Raw genomic sequence first — 13,221 nt, 5'->3', positions numbered from 1 at the left:
GTTCATACACAAAACAGCAGACCGTAGCCGTTCCCTCAACGCCGAACTCAGTGATGCATATTGTAAGCTCCTCCCCGAGCCCCTGGGCGATATTCTCCCATACAAGGAGCCACGTCCCGCCTCCAGAAAGCCTCTGACTTTTCCGTCTGGTCTTTCTCATCTATCCTCCCTTGCTTTCCAAACTGCCGCGCCCAGTAACGCGGCGTGATTATGTGCGTAGACGCGACGCTGACTGACCAGCCCGCTCATACACACAAACGATAACTGGCATAGCGACCGGCCGTCTCAGAGTTACGGATGATCTTGACGACCTGGCCGCGCTTCAGGCCGAGGTACTTGGCGACGGGGTCCTTCTGCAGGATGCGGGGCAGCTGGGTCTCCTTGAGGCGGTAGCGCTTGAGCAGCGCAATCTTCTCCTCACGGCTGAGCAGGATGTGCCTTGGGACGAGCTCGTGCTTGGTGATGTTGACCAGCAGGTCCTCCTCCAGGAAGCACTCGACCTTGGCGAACGACTCTATGGTTACCAGCATCTTGCGCGCGGCGGGGGACAGGGGCACGTGAGTGACCATGATGCCGGACGAGTACTTGTTGCTGATAAGGTGGTGGATGAACTTCTTGATCTCCTTAATACCAAACGTCGTATCGGCAAGGAACTCGACCCAGAGGGTGCCGCACTCGGGTGTCGGGTTGGGGTTCTGGGACGTCGGCGGAGGGGTGAACTTGCGGATCATGTCGGCGGAGGGGTTGGCGGAGAACTGGAGCTTGCCACGGCTGCACGGTAACGCGTTAGCAAAATGGAAAGTGCGGAGGGTACCACGAGACGCGCTCACTTTACGCTGCCGTCACCGCTGGTGTACTCCATCTTGAAGCGGTCAAGAGAGATTGTGAGTTCCTCCTCGGCCAGCTCGTAACCCTGCATTCTTTCGTCAGCTCCACTGTTGCAACGCACGTGAAGATCTCATCTGCTTCAGAGAAAGTGGCCGAATCTCAAAGAGCATTGGCAGTCTCGTTGCTGATGCAGTCGATTGGGGGTAGTCGTACGCGATCCGCGGCCATCTCGTGTGCTGTCCTCCAGGCTCGCCACAGCCTGGTGACCTCCTTGTTCACATCCTTCTGCTCCGACATTGTGGCAGCGTTCGACTACTCCGCTAGAAACGAGTATCTGCGGCCGAGAATGGTGTCGAGGGTCGAGGTTGTGGATGGCGGTCGGGATACGGGGTTGAGTATCGCGAAGGGTCGACGTCGGGGTTGGAAAAAAAGGACTGGCGTCGGTCGCAAAGCCAAAAAGTTCTGGCGTTCGAGTTCAGCCTTGCAGCGAAAAATCTAAGTGGGGCCCAAGCGCCCAAAAAACATCCAGTCTGAAGACGGGCTTTTCTGGAAAAATCCACGTCGTTGAAGGGTGAAGATAATCCGAAACAGCATTAGACGGAACAACTGTACAGGTAAGTACGTACCCAAGCAGCTCACACCCTTCCAAGGGTGATTAACAGACACCCCAGACTGACCGGTGGCTGCTGGCACGTGCACGAGCCACCACCAGCCACGGGCCCTCGCTTCCTGCACCGATCATTCCAGGGTCCATTGTGAATGGACACCACCGAAGCACTGAGAGCACTGAAGGTGTAAAGGCGCACGTGCCAACGTGGCCTAGAAACCCCACAGTCGAGTCCACGGAAAGCAGGTGGCCTTAGCAGGGAAAGTACCTGCCACGGAACCCAAATGGGTGAATTTCAACAAAATTTGAGGGTCCCGTTGCAAAGGTACCACGCAAAAGTTCACCTTTGCGCGGCCCATTATTTCTCCCTCGCCCATTCCGATTCCCCTCCTCCTCTTCCACACCTCTCACCTTACGATCAGAGCTGAGCGCATTCACCGGCCTTTGCCAATTGATCGTCCCTTTCTCCAGGACGGCAGGCAGTATATACAACTTCGACAATGGCGGACACCAAGCAGGCACCCGCTGCTGCGGCCGAGAAGGCCGAGCAGAAGACCAGACCGGCCATGCCTGATGAGGCCGAGTTCAAGAAGAAGCTGAACGTTGCTGAGAAGGAGCTCAAGGAGGCAGAGGACAAGCTGGTATGTACGCACGAACTGCCGTTGATAATTGCGGCAGCTCTTCTTCCTTGCCGCGGCATTCTAGCGCAGCCAACTTACGGCAATATCATAAAAGCAAACATGTCGTCTAAAGTCGCAATTACTCACAAACCTCTCAATCGCAGAAAGCCATCAAGGCCAAGATCGACCTCGCTACCCCGAACAAGAACAAGGACCAGCCCTCTCCTACCCAGAAGCGTCGCCAGGAGCTCATCTCCCAGCTCAACGAGATCCGCCAGAAGCAGGGCGCCGGCAAGAATGCCCGCACCGGCAAGCTTGACCAGATCAAGCGCCTCGATGAGCAGATGCGCTCTCGCATTAATGAGCAGAAGAACGCCAAGTCCAAGGTCAACTTTAAGAGCGTTGAGGAGGTCGACCGCCAGATCGAGAAGCTCGAGTCCCAGGTCAACTCTGGTTCCATGAAGATCGTCGACGAGAAGAAGGCTCTTGCCGAGATCTCTTCCCTGCGCAAGCTCAGGAAGAACTTCTCCCAGTTCGACGACTCCCAGAAGCAGATTGACGACCTCAAGGCCAAGATCAAGGAAATCAAGGACTCCATGGACGACCCGGAGGCCAAGGCCATGAGCGAGCAGTACAACAAGATCCAGGCCGAGCTCGACGCCATCAAGGCCGAGGGCGACGAGGCCTACAAGAACCTCTCCTCTCTCCGCGACGAGCGTACCAAGCTCCACGCCGTCCAGAACGAGAAGTACCAGGTCGTCAAGACCCTCAAGGACGAGTTCTACCAGGGCCGCAAAGCCGCCCAGGCCTACGAGCGCGAGGCTCGTGAGAAGGCCCGCGAGAGGAGAAAGGCCGAGCACGACAAGTACATCAAGGAGCGCAAGAAGGCCGACGCCGAGAAGTTCCTTGCTGAGGCCAGCGACCCCGCATACCTCGAGGAGATCCGCCGCGCCAACAGCCTGCTCCAGTTCCTCGACCCCTCCCACAAGACCGAGAAGGCTCCTCTCCTGGCCGACAGCGGCCTGAGCGCTCAGGCTAGCCGTACCGTCGATGACTCTGGCATCAAGGGCATGAAGGTCGTCTCTAAGAAGGACCGTGACGAGGACTACCTCCCCGCCGCGAAGAAGGGTAAGAAGGGCAAGAAGGGTGGTGCCGCCGCCTCCGATGCCGGCAAGTTCAACTGCCCGCCCTCCGTCGTTGAGGATTGCGCCTTCCTCAACATCGACCCTCCCATGAGCCAGTCCGACGTCCCTGCTGTTGTTGAGAAGGTCAAGGCCAAGCTGGACAATTGGAAGTCTGATCAGGAGGCCCAGACTCAAAGAGTGAGTGCTAAAGTATGATACGTACCAAGCTCCATGTCACTAACATGCCTTGCAGAACATTGAGAAGGCCAAGAAGCAGCTTGAGAAGCTCGAGGCCGATGAGGCCAACGGCATCAGCAACGGCGACGGCGTCGAGGAGGTTACCAAGGACCTCAAGGAGACCTCCGTCGAGGAGAAGGCATGATTTCCATCACCGCCCTCCAAACCGTCGCCTGAGCCTGAACGGAGAAACTCCTCTCCAACTCACCCAATGACTATTCGGTCAGCCTAATGGTCCCGGGTACCTCAAACCTATAAAGATAAACGAACACACACACACCCAAAACTCCTACCCTTGCATAAAAAGTCGGATCTCGGGGACGCAAACATTTTTTTTTATAACTGTGGCGATTTTCTGCGTCTTTCCAGCCTACTTGCTCGCCGACCTTGAGGGCTTTCTTGTACTTAGCAGCTCCCCCTGTTCCAGCGCAAAATGAGAGGAAAAGAGAAAAGCTATTTTCAATCTGTACATGATGGGGCATTCTTATACTGTCATGTGATGGGCAGTGAATATCCTAGCTGCCCAAGACTAACCCACCAGAGCAGACCTCAGTGGTCAGAGATAACCTTGTACTGCCCACGAACTGTCCCAATCACGGCCATGTCTGAATGCCCACGTCCACCAACGCCAGCAATGCAAGTACAACAAAAGAAGCTCTCCCCTGCCCCCCAGGTTGCCATGTCTGACGTGCATGACGAAACCAACGGCTGCAACAGGCGCGCTGTGCCGACCCTATCACGACGCCGAATCGCCGGCATTGGTCCGTCCTCTTGGGCTCGCGTCGGGCAGGTGTGCTTGTGCGTCATGTCGGACATGACCCTTGAGTAAGGGAAGAAAAGCAAAGAATCCCCGCTATCGTTGACATGCTGCTGACCTGTATGTGGAGTGACATGTTCTTCATAGCTGATATTCCTTCTTTTCGGGTGCAGTTTTCGGTCTCTGCGCTTGATTTGACTCGCGTCCTGTCTAGGTAACCTCGGTTGCTCGCGTTGTGTGTATGTGTGTTGTGTGATCATATGACGTCTGTTTGATTCGCGGACGTGACGAAGTCGCATGTTCACAACGGCAACACAATGATGTGTGTCGTGTCCCAGATTCATCCAAGGAAAGTAAGTGCTCAGAGGCAAGTCAAGGGGTGAAGACGTTCGTCTCTTTCGGACTTCTTTTTAAATGTTTGTAGATTGCTCTAGCTCGCCGCATATCTGAGAGGCTGTTTTCATCTGTCATAGAATACTAGCGCAAAAGTATGGTAAAAGTGGAAGAAAAATAAGAGGTATCCGGCCTGCGCCGTCGTGAATGCCAGCCATGAATGTGAGGTTTCCCCTCTTTCCGTTGCCCGTACACCGACGCCAACCTACCGAAAATGACATAAGAGATGGAACATGAAAAAATCAAGTACACAAAAGCTGGTGAAACGGAAACACGATTTCTGTCTCTCTCTAGAAACGTATCAACAACGCCGCGGTGGAGGATCCCTGAATGATGCCGCACCGTTTCTGCAATGCAATAGTCTGGCTAGGCCGCGGGAAAGGGGGGAGAAGGTTTATGCAGTTCGTGGATCTCATGAAACATCATTACAAACAAGACCTTTTTGCTTCCGGGGGAATATCCAGCGCGTGAATCCTTTAGTATGGTTGGCCACCGTAGCCGTAGTAAGCGCCGGGACCGGGCGGCGGTGCCATTCCTGCCATTCCCGGCATTCCTCTGGAGCCGAAAGGTGCCGGGGGACCAGGTGGTCCTCCTGGAGGAGGACCTGCGGGCGGCATGGATCTCCTGTTTTCCCTGGGGTCTCTAGGGGCTGGTGTTCTCCTGCCCATTCCCCGTGGGTGCTCGAATGGCGGTGGTGTTCTTCGTGCGAATGGGTCCTTCTCGTGCGAGCTGACACCTGCAATGGCCGGAATGTCACGTCCACCAACCTGAATCCGCCGGCTAGTTTTCCGAGAGCCGCTGAGGGCGCTCAATGGAGGATCCTTGACGGTGGGATCGTCATCGGGAGGGAGCGTCAGGTCTACCAGACTGTAAAAGTATTCCAAAACCTCGGGATATCGTTGAACGCTGGACTGCCAGTCCTCGTCAATACCGCGCTTCAGGCTCGCTTGTGCCTCGGCAATCTCGTTGGGGTGAGGTTGGGTGTGGTAGTAGTGGTAGGCTTGAGCGGTGATGCGTTCGAGGTTGGCGGTGTGAGCAGCCTTTCGGCGCTCAGTGAGCAGACGGAAATACTCCAAGATGTAGTCTTGGGCATGGGCACGAACCCAGGTACTGGCGATCGAGTCAGCGTTTGGAGGAACTACAGCGTTGCTTTCCCTCCTGCTTACCGAATCTCGTTGTATATCGTATTCATCATGCGATGTTCGGCCTGCTTAATGGCAACATCAAGACCCTTGGCCTCACAATCGCATGCCAGAGTGGCAGGAGCATGGCAAATGGCGCAGTCGGGGTCCATCCTGACAGTGGTTTTGCGCTGACGAGGCGTGCGTGGTGTCCGCGGCCTGTGATCTCTCTCTCTGGTATACATCTTAGCGGATGGTTCCCTTTTCGGACGCCGACGGTCTATAGTCGACGGATGGGGCAAGGTTCCGAGTAAGGATGGTGTACAAGGAGATCAAGATGGTTCATCCACTACTGGTACAATGGACATTCTTCCTCGAGACCCGTACCATGGGTCTCTTGAGAAAAGAAATGCTGGGTTGGGGTTGCAATGGGGCGTTGGAGAGGAGAGGGAGTGTGGGAGGAAGAGAGGAAGGCGGTGATGAACTGACCTGACTTATTATTAAGAGGGGAGGATGGTGACAGATGAAGGACCCGACGTGTCGGCAGCGGTAAGAAAGGAATTGGGAATAAACAATACTAGGACGAATAAAGCGAGTTGGTACTGTCGGTTGGTGCGAGGTATCATGCAGCTTCGAAGCATGAAACAAGACGACAGACAGCAAGCAGCAGCAATAGTGGCAGCAGTAACAGTGAGCAGTGAGTGAGCAGTGCAGAAGGGATCCAAGGTCGGGGGATAGGATGGAGAGGACCGAGGCAGGGAGCAAACGAGAAGTGGTCGTACTCGTTGCCGGTGCGGTGCGGTGCGTTGCGGTGCGGTGCAGTGCAGTCGGGAAGCACGACACAGGCGGCTCCTAGTGAGAAGGGTAGACGAGACAAAAACAGACGATGCGGAGGAGACGTGGGGAGAAGATAGTTCGATCCACGAGGGCGCAGGCAGATGAAGAGAAGGTCGAATGGGAAGGGGTTTTTGACTGCAGCGAGTGTCGTGGCTCGAATGCGAGCGTGTTGCAATATGCAAGTCTGGGGGCAGAGTGGCCCAATGGGAGGGGTGGCAAGCAGGAGAGGAGACGTCGTTTGCCCAACGGCGTCCCAATGGGATGAGCTGGTGTCGGCGCTGGTGCCGGTGCTGGTGCTGGTGCTGATGCTGATGCTGCTTGGGCGGACACTAACGAAGCGGCGGGCTCTGCGTGCGTCTTGCGTGGTTCGTGGGATGGGAGGGGGGAAGAATGGGATGGCAGATACGATACGGTCTGTGGGAGGTGGAAGACGATGGATGGGAGGAAATGGTAAAAACCCGCAGCCAGACAGACTCTGAAGAGTTGCGGTGCAGCAAGCTGTTTGGATCTGAGCAATGAGAGAAGTGGACGGGGACGATTATGTGTGTGCGTTGTGGCGACCTCGTTCAGTTTTCGGCTCCCAGCTTCAGCTTTTCTCCAGTCTGGCTCCGGTGCCGTCTCCGTTTCCGCCTTTGGTTTGGGTTTGGGCTTCAAGGCGGTCAACGGCCAATTGCTAGACCAGACTGTGTCTGTAAGGTCACCTCAGGTAAGGTAGCATGTACCCGACGCCTGTGACCTGCCCTCCTGCAGCAAGGCAAGACAACCTCCACTGGGAGACACCTCAAGAAGAGAAGCCGCGGGGCGTTTGCTGTGAAGCGGGGAGGGGAGGTTGGGCGAGAAGCGAGCGACAAGCACCAGCCTGCTTCCCGCTGGCCGTCTTCTGTCCAACGGGAGCCACCGAAGAGGAAAGAAAGCGGAGAGGGGCAGAGAGTCAGACCCGCCCGACCTGGGACCTTCGAGGCGCCGACACGGCCGGCAGGACGGGGTGGGGTGCGGTGGGGTGGCTGGCTGTGTGGATTTCCACCTCACACACACACACCACTGGACACCAACACCACACTGCACAGTGGACACTGCACGACTCTGCTGCTGCTGCGAGGATGGATGCAACCCAGAGGGCCCAATCCATTTGCTCGCCCACCATCGAACAGTAGATTGCCATGGCCATTGAGCCTCAAAGTTGTTGCCATTCCCTTCAGCTCCAAGAAAACACCAACCACTTGGTTTGCCATCACCATCGCCGTCGCCATCGTCGCCCATGGCTTTGCCGCCGGTGTTTGGCGGAACGGCCGGTGGTCGATGCATCTGCAACCCCTCCTGTCAGAACCTCAGACCCCCGCTCACCGCATCTTGAGACCATGCACCTTCACCTTTGCTAGACTGCCAGAGCCTGCCGCCCGCTGGTGAAGCATGCCCACCGAAACAGATAGAGTTGTCGGATTACGGTGCATCGAGGCGATGAATCTGTGGCAAGCGGCCATCGGTAAGCTGCATCGTCCTTTTTCCGTGCATTTCGATTCGGTTAAAGTTGCGTTGGTTGTACGAAGCCCACCAGTGGTTCATGAGGTGTGGAAGGGACGTCCAAGAGGCTGAAAAGACGCCCGATCCCTTCGTTTTATGTCTTGTCCCAACGCAGGCAACTCAAGGCAACCAGGCAGTGCTCTGGCCTAAAATTGACGGCTTTCGATAAGCTTGGGCTGCCAGACAGCGTCGTTCGCCAGTTGATCCCAGTCGCGGTCGGTTGCTCCCGCCCCTGCCACATTATGTAAGAACCTACCTTGCGGTGTAGAGGTTGCGCATCGACAGTAATCACAAGGGTTGGACATTGTCGAGAGTAAAAGTGTTACTAGCTAAGAGCAATCTTGTGGGAGCAATCAAGCAGTACTTATTTTTCACAGCTCATGGCTGACCAATATGTTGTTCCTTAATCCTGTTCCATCATCGTCTCTATCTTCCCTACAGAGACAAGCGATGAGACAGGGAATTCGGCAATGTCAGTTGCGGAATCTCACGCAACAAAGTCGGCCAGCGACAACGCCCATGATGCGGTCATCGATGTTCCTACGTCGAGTATTGACGCCGAGAGCTTATCGTACAGAGGATCCAACGGATGGCTAGATCAAACGAATCTGACCACAGAACAGACGCAAGCGCTCATAAACTACCTATGCACCAAATATGATGCAGTTGAAATCGGGCGCCTTGGAACTCGTTCCCGACTGCATCGGCCTGGCTGTCATCTATGACACCCTTGTTTGTCATCGAGCTTACAAAGACGGATTTCGAAACTTTTCACCACCGTCTCGTAGCGCTTTCTTCCAAGATCCGGGACGTTCCCTTGCTTTTGCGCTACAACAATGGCCCTTTGCTCAATTCCGAGCACCCTATCGACTCGGGCGCAGCCAGAAACCACCGATTCATGAGCATGGGATGGCGGTACTCAAAGGTTGTTGGGGCTCGCGGCTCCTTCGTCCAACAGACAGCCTATGCTGATCTGCAACTGAGGAACGCAGATACTGCTGGCGAATTCATTCGCTATTCTGACGTGTTCGACCCTCTCATCGAAATAGGTTCTGAGGTTACGCTGTGATGCAGCAATGTTTTGGAGATGGCATCCGAACACGAATAATTGGCTTCGTAGATGTCGTCCCCCTGCCACATTATGTAAGGCAACCTACCTTACACATCTCTTATCTTATCGCTCTATGGCAGTAACCCAAAATTTCCCAAGCTTCATGACAACCAACTGCAGTTGACCAATTCTTCACGATCGGCTTCTAGCTGGCTCGCTCGGGACAATGGCGTCGAGATGCTCCGGCAGTCATTCTTTGTTTCTTCCGTTCCTGTATCCCTCTCTTTTTGTCTCCCGAGCCACCAGCGCATCCCGTCTCGCTTCGAGGACCATCGCATCCCGCCGCCATAGCTCCACCCACGTCGCCCAAGAACCACCATCGAGCCGACTCAACCCCGCGCCCGACGACTATGCCTCGCCCAATTTTGCCGACAAGGCCAGCTTGACCCTTTATGCTGGCCCTGGTGGCCATGGGTGTATATCATTCATGCGCGACGCATATCTTCCCGACGGTCCCCCAAACGGCGGCGATGGAGGCCATGGAGGCAACATTTACATCCAAGCCGTCCACGGCGAGACCTCTTTACACAAGCTAGCGAGGAGACGCTTTATTCGTGCAGGGCGGGGAAAAACCGGACAAGGTAGCGCAAAGGGCGGCCAGCGGGGCGAGGATGTCATCATCACCGTACCCGTCGGTACTGTTTTGCGCGAGCTGGAAAGAGAAGACCCCGTTGCTGAGGAGGCGGTGCTCCAGCGCGCATTGCGAGCGAAGAGAAAGGCCGAAAAGCGTGCAAAGCGAGAGCGCGAAGAGGAGCTTGCGCGCAGAGAACTGGTGATGACCGACGAGGAGATTGAGGAGGATAGATTGATCGAAGAAGAACGCAAGGCCAAGAAGCCCGAGCTGGAGGATGATGAGCCAGAGGATCCCGAGCGTCACAAGTGGCTTCTATATCCAGGCCTGTCCAAGTCCGACCTGAAGACTATTGCTCTGCCAAAGGCCCCCCGCCGTCAACGACTTTACCACCAGCCTCCTGGCCCTATCCAAATCGACCTGTCACGCCCATCACCGCAGCCTATTCTGCTCGCCACCGGAGGTGTTGGTGGTCTCGGCAACCCGCACTTTGTATCTCGCGAATTTCCAAGGCCAATTTTCGCAACAAAGGGCGAGCGAGCGGTGACGATGCAAATCGAACTCGAGCTAAAGCTGCTCGCCGACGTTGGTCTCGTGGGTTTGCCCAACGCCGGCAAGAGCACACTGCTTCGGGCTCTTACGAATTCGCGCACTCGGGTCGGAAATTGGGCTTTCACCACTTTGCAGCCCAACATCGGCACCGTTGTGTTGGACAACTACAAGGGCCGACCGGTCATCAAGAGTTACAAGCGCTATCCCGCTGCCGCATCTTCGACTGGCAGCCACGAGGAAGAAGTCCGGGTTGAACAGCGAACTCGCTTCACCGTTGCTGATATTCCAGGTCTCATCGAGGGCGCTCATCTGGACCGCGGGCTTGGCATGGAGTTCTTACGTCATGTCGAGCGAGCTGCGGTGCTCGCTTTCGTTATCGACCTCTCTGCTGGGCCCGCCGTGAAGGCGCTCGATGCTCTGTGGAGGGAGGTTGGCCTCTATGCCCAGATGCGCGAAGAGGAGGAGCGAGATCGTGAGGTCGACTCTCGTATCGACTGGGACCTCGCTTCCAACGGCGACACCCAGCGTCCATACGGAGGCAACATGATGATTGCCGATGCCCCTGAAACCCCCAAGGAGGAATCGGGACTACACATCACGGCCAAGCCGTGGTTCGTGGTCGCCACCAAGGCTGACCTTCCCGAGACGCAGGAGAATTTCAAGCAACTTAAGGAGTACCTTGAGAAGATCAACAATGGAACCGCTCCTCACCCAAGTGGCGTTGAGAAGGGAACCTGGACGGAAAATTGCGCCGTCATTCCCGTTAGCGCCATCCATGGCCAGGGAGTTAACAGGATTGTCCACTGGACTGTTGGATTACTTGACGAGTAAATGTATCACGCTTGTATCATATTTGTTCAAAACCACTCAAAGCCAGTCTTGGACTGATTGCATTCTTGAAATATAAAACAAAGAAGCCACCCATTACTTGAAGTCCCTTTTTTACATTTTGTATGATACCCCGGACTCGTGCTCCATCATGTCGAAGGCCGGCTTCGCAGAAAACCATCCCGCCATCTCGGTACCGATAGACTTGTATGTGAACTCGGCATCCTCCTGCTCAACCTTGGTGGTCAAGTGACCACGACCTCCCGCGGCGGCATCGGCGAGGAGCTGCTGGTGGCAGCAGCGCTCCAGGCTGAGGAACCAATACACGCAGCTCTCGACCGATTTACCGCAGGTGATGAGGCCGTGGTTCTGCAGGATGGCGGCCTTCTTCTCTCCCAGCGCCTTTGCGATGCGGATGCCCTCCTCCTTACCCAGCACGATCCCGCCAAAGTTGTCGTACAAGACGACGTCGTTGTAGAAGGCGCACGTGTCTTGGCTGATGATGTCGAGGTTGCGGCCGAGGGTGGAGAAGGCCTGGCCGTAGAGAGAGTGGGAATGGGCTACGCAGTTGATTTCGGGCCTGGCTTCGTGGACGGCGTGGTGGATCATATACGCTTGGAGATGTTAGCACGCTCTTCATCTTAGCATGGTTTGAGAGAGTGGCGAACCGGCGGTGTTGAGCAGTCTCACAGGGCCGCCCTCGACGACCTCACCGTTCTCGTCCACCCGGATCAAATCAGATGCCTTGAGCAGAGGCCACGGGACGCCGAATGGGTTCAGCCAGAAGGTCCCTGGCTCGACTGGGTCCTGAACCATCTTGTCAGAAGAGAGGCTGCAATGCGAAAACCCGAGAAACTCACGCGAACAGTGATATGGCCAGCCACGCCTGCATCAAAGCCGTTCTTGGCGAAAATGCGGAAGCCCAAAGCGAGACGTTCCTTGAGATGCTGTCGTTGCTGGTACGGGTCGTCGTACTTGACTGGCTTCATGTTCAGAGAGAGCTTCATTGAGCCTCTGTCCACGGTCGTTTTGGCCTTGCCATTGGAGGCGGCGGTTGCGTCCACCTGTGGGATCTGGTTGACAGTTGATGCGGGGGCCATGATTCCGGGTTGTGAATTTTACAAAGTCACGAAGTGGAGGGGCAACAATCCTTACCAATTAAGAAAGGAATGAATCTAAGAGAGCTATGGCATTTTAAGTAGTCCGAGTCGCCTCCAGCTCGCGCCCTTGTCGAGCCGAAAGGCGCGGACGCATCCTCGCATGCGGGGATGTCTCAACCTCTCGGCTGGCATTCGGCTGCCGTTTCCCACGTTCTGATGGCAAAACAAGCTCTTGTTGGGGGAAACATAGCATAATCGAAAACTAAGGTACCTACGGCGGCAGGTAGTAACAGAAGCTCCCCAGGTCCCGAGGCAACAACCCCGCATTGGGCGATCGATATTAGGCCTATCCTTGCCATCGACTGCCTCGGTGCCCACTCCATGCTGCGAGCAGGACCCAATCAGTTTCCAGGCATTAGCAGACCAGACGTCTCTGTACGCCAGCCAACACACAGACTTGCTCGCGTGCCACCGATGACTTATATGTCATTTGCGAGTTAGAAGTACACGGAGGCAAGAAGCGAAGGGCAGCTCTGGTGCTGCGCCGCGGATAACACGGAGCTTCAGAGGTTTCAGGAGCTTTCGTGTAAAGCCGTCAGAGCACACTCGCCAATCAACGACCACAAAGTTGTTCGCCAGATCAGTCGAGCTGAGGTTCACGTTGTGAGACTTGGTACTGTATGCCTCAGAGTTCCCCCCTTGAGATGAAGTCTCCAGGAAAATGGACTTTTTCAAGCAACTCCCCGCTGACTGATGGAGCTGTTGGCTTTGAGGAGCTGCAGTGTCTTTCAGGTGCTTCTGCGGATACAAGCCGGAGGGAGACCCTGAGGGACAGGGGTCTAATGCGGGGTGATAAGATAACCCACTTAACCTCTTTTGATTGGCCAATCTTTTCCAAATCGAGGGGCTGGCGCATACCGCCCGAACCTCCAACTTTTTTTTTTTTTTGTCGGTCTCGTTTGAGTGACGGCAAAATTTCCTACCGCGCGACAGCTGTTGCGGTCTCACCTCTGA

At 55.5% G+C, this 13,221-nt stretch overlaps 6 protein-coding genes across 6 annotated transcripts; 3 read left to right on the top strand and 3 right to left on the bottom strand.

Moving 5' to 3' along the window:
* Positions 1 to 245: 245 nt before the first annotated feature.
* GCG54_00013488 (DNA-directed RNA polymerases I II and III subunit RPABC1) lies at positions 246 to 1,125 on the bottom strand (the record flags this gene model as incomplete). The annotated part of the gene is made up of 3 exons (XM_045413341.1): positions 246 to 771; positions 831 to 913; positions 1,042 to 1,125. The coding sequence occupies 3 exons, from the start codon at positions 1,123 to 1,125 to the stop codon at positions 246 to 248; spliced, it is 693 nt and encodes a 230-aa protein (XP_045266313.1).
* Positions 1,126 to 1,935: 810 nt separating this feature from the next.
* On the top strand, positions 1,936 to 3,561 carry GCG54_00013487 (uncharacterized protein; the record flags this gene model as incomplete). Its single annotated transcript, XM_045413340.1, has 3 exons — positions 1,936 to 2,076; positions 2,220 to 3,377; positions 3,433 to 3,561. The coding sequence occupies 3 exons, from the start codon at positions 1,936 to 1,938 to the stop codon at positions 3,559 to 3,561; spliced, it is 1,428 nt and encodes a 475-aa protein (XP_045266312.1).
* A 1,481-nt stretch (positions 3,562 to 5,042) lies between these two features.
* GCG54_00013486 (uncharacterized protein) lies at positions 5,043 to 5,932 on the bottom strand (the record flags this gene model as incomplete). The annotated part of the gene is made up of 2 exons (XM_045413339.1): positions 5,043 to 5,676; positions 5,733 to 5,932. The coding sequence occupies 2 exons, from the start codon at positions 5,930 to 5,932 to the stop codon at positions 5,043 to 5,045; spliced, it is 834 nt and encodes a 277-aa protein (XP_045266311.1).
* A 2,583-nt stretch (positions 5,933 to 8,515) lies between these two features.
* GCG54_00013485 (uncharacterized protein) lies at positions 8,516 to 9,114 on the top strand (the record flags this gene model as incomplete). Its single annotated transcript, XM_045413338.1, has 3 exons — positions 8,516 to 8,581; positions 8,712 to 8,777; positions 8,800 to 9,114. 3 exons carry the CDS (start codon positions 8,516 to 8,518, stop codon positions 9,112 to 9,114), a joined length of 447 nt encoding a protein of 148 aa, XP_045266310.1.
* Positions 9,115 to 9,322: 208 nt separating this feature from the next.
* Positions 9,323 to 11,110, top strand: GCG54_00013484 (GTPase MTG2; the record flags this gene model as incomplete). The annotated part of the gene is made up of 1 exon (XM_045413337.1): positions 9,323 to 11,110. One exon carries the CDS (start codon positions 9,323 to 9,325, stop codon positions 11,108 to 11,110), a length of 1,788 nt encoding a protein of 595 aa, XP_045266309.1.
* A 111-nt stretch (positions 11,111 to 11,221) lies between these two features.
* Positions 11,222 to 12,207, bottom strand: GCG54_00013483 (Meiotically up-regulated protein 14; the record flags this gene model as incomplete). Its single annotated transcript, XM_045413336.1, has 3 exons — positions 11,222 to 11,721; positions 11,776 to 11,914; positions 11,968 to 12,207. 3 exons carry the CDS (start codon positions 12,205 to 12,207, stop codon positions 11,222 to 11,224), a joined length of 879 nt encoding a protein of 292 aa, XP_045266308.1.
* Between the last annotated feature and the right edge of the window lie 1,014 nt (positions 12,208 to 13,221).

Source organism: Colletotrichum gloeosporioides (assembly GCF_011800055.1).
Source record: "Colletotrichum gloeosporioides strain Lc1 chromosome Unknown consensus_31, whole genome shotgun sequence".
In the NCBI taxonomy this organism is placed as follows: domain Eukaryota; kingdom Fungi; phylum Ascomycota; class Sordariomycetes; order Glomerellales; family Glomerellaceae; genus Colletotrichum; species Colletotrichum gloeosporioides.
Note: the sequence above shows the minus strand (reverse complement) of the source record. Positions and strands in the feature narration are given on the sequence as shown.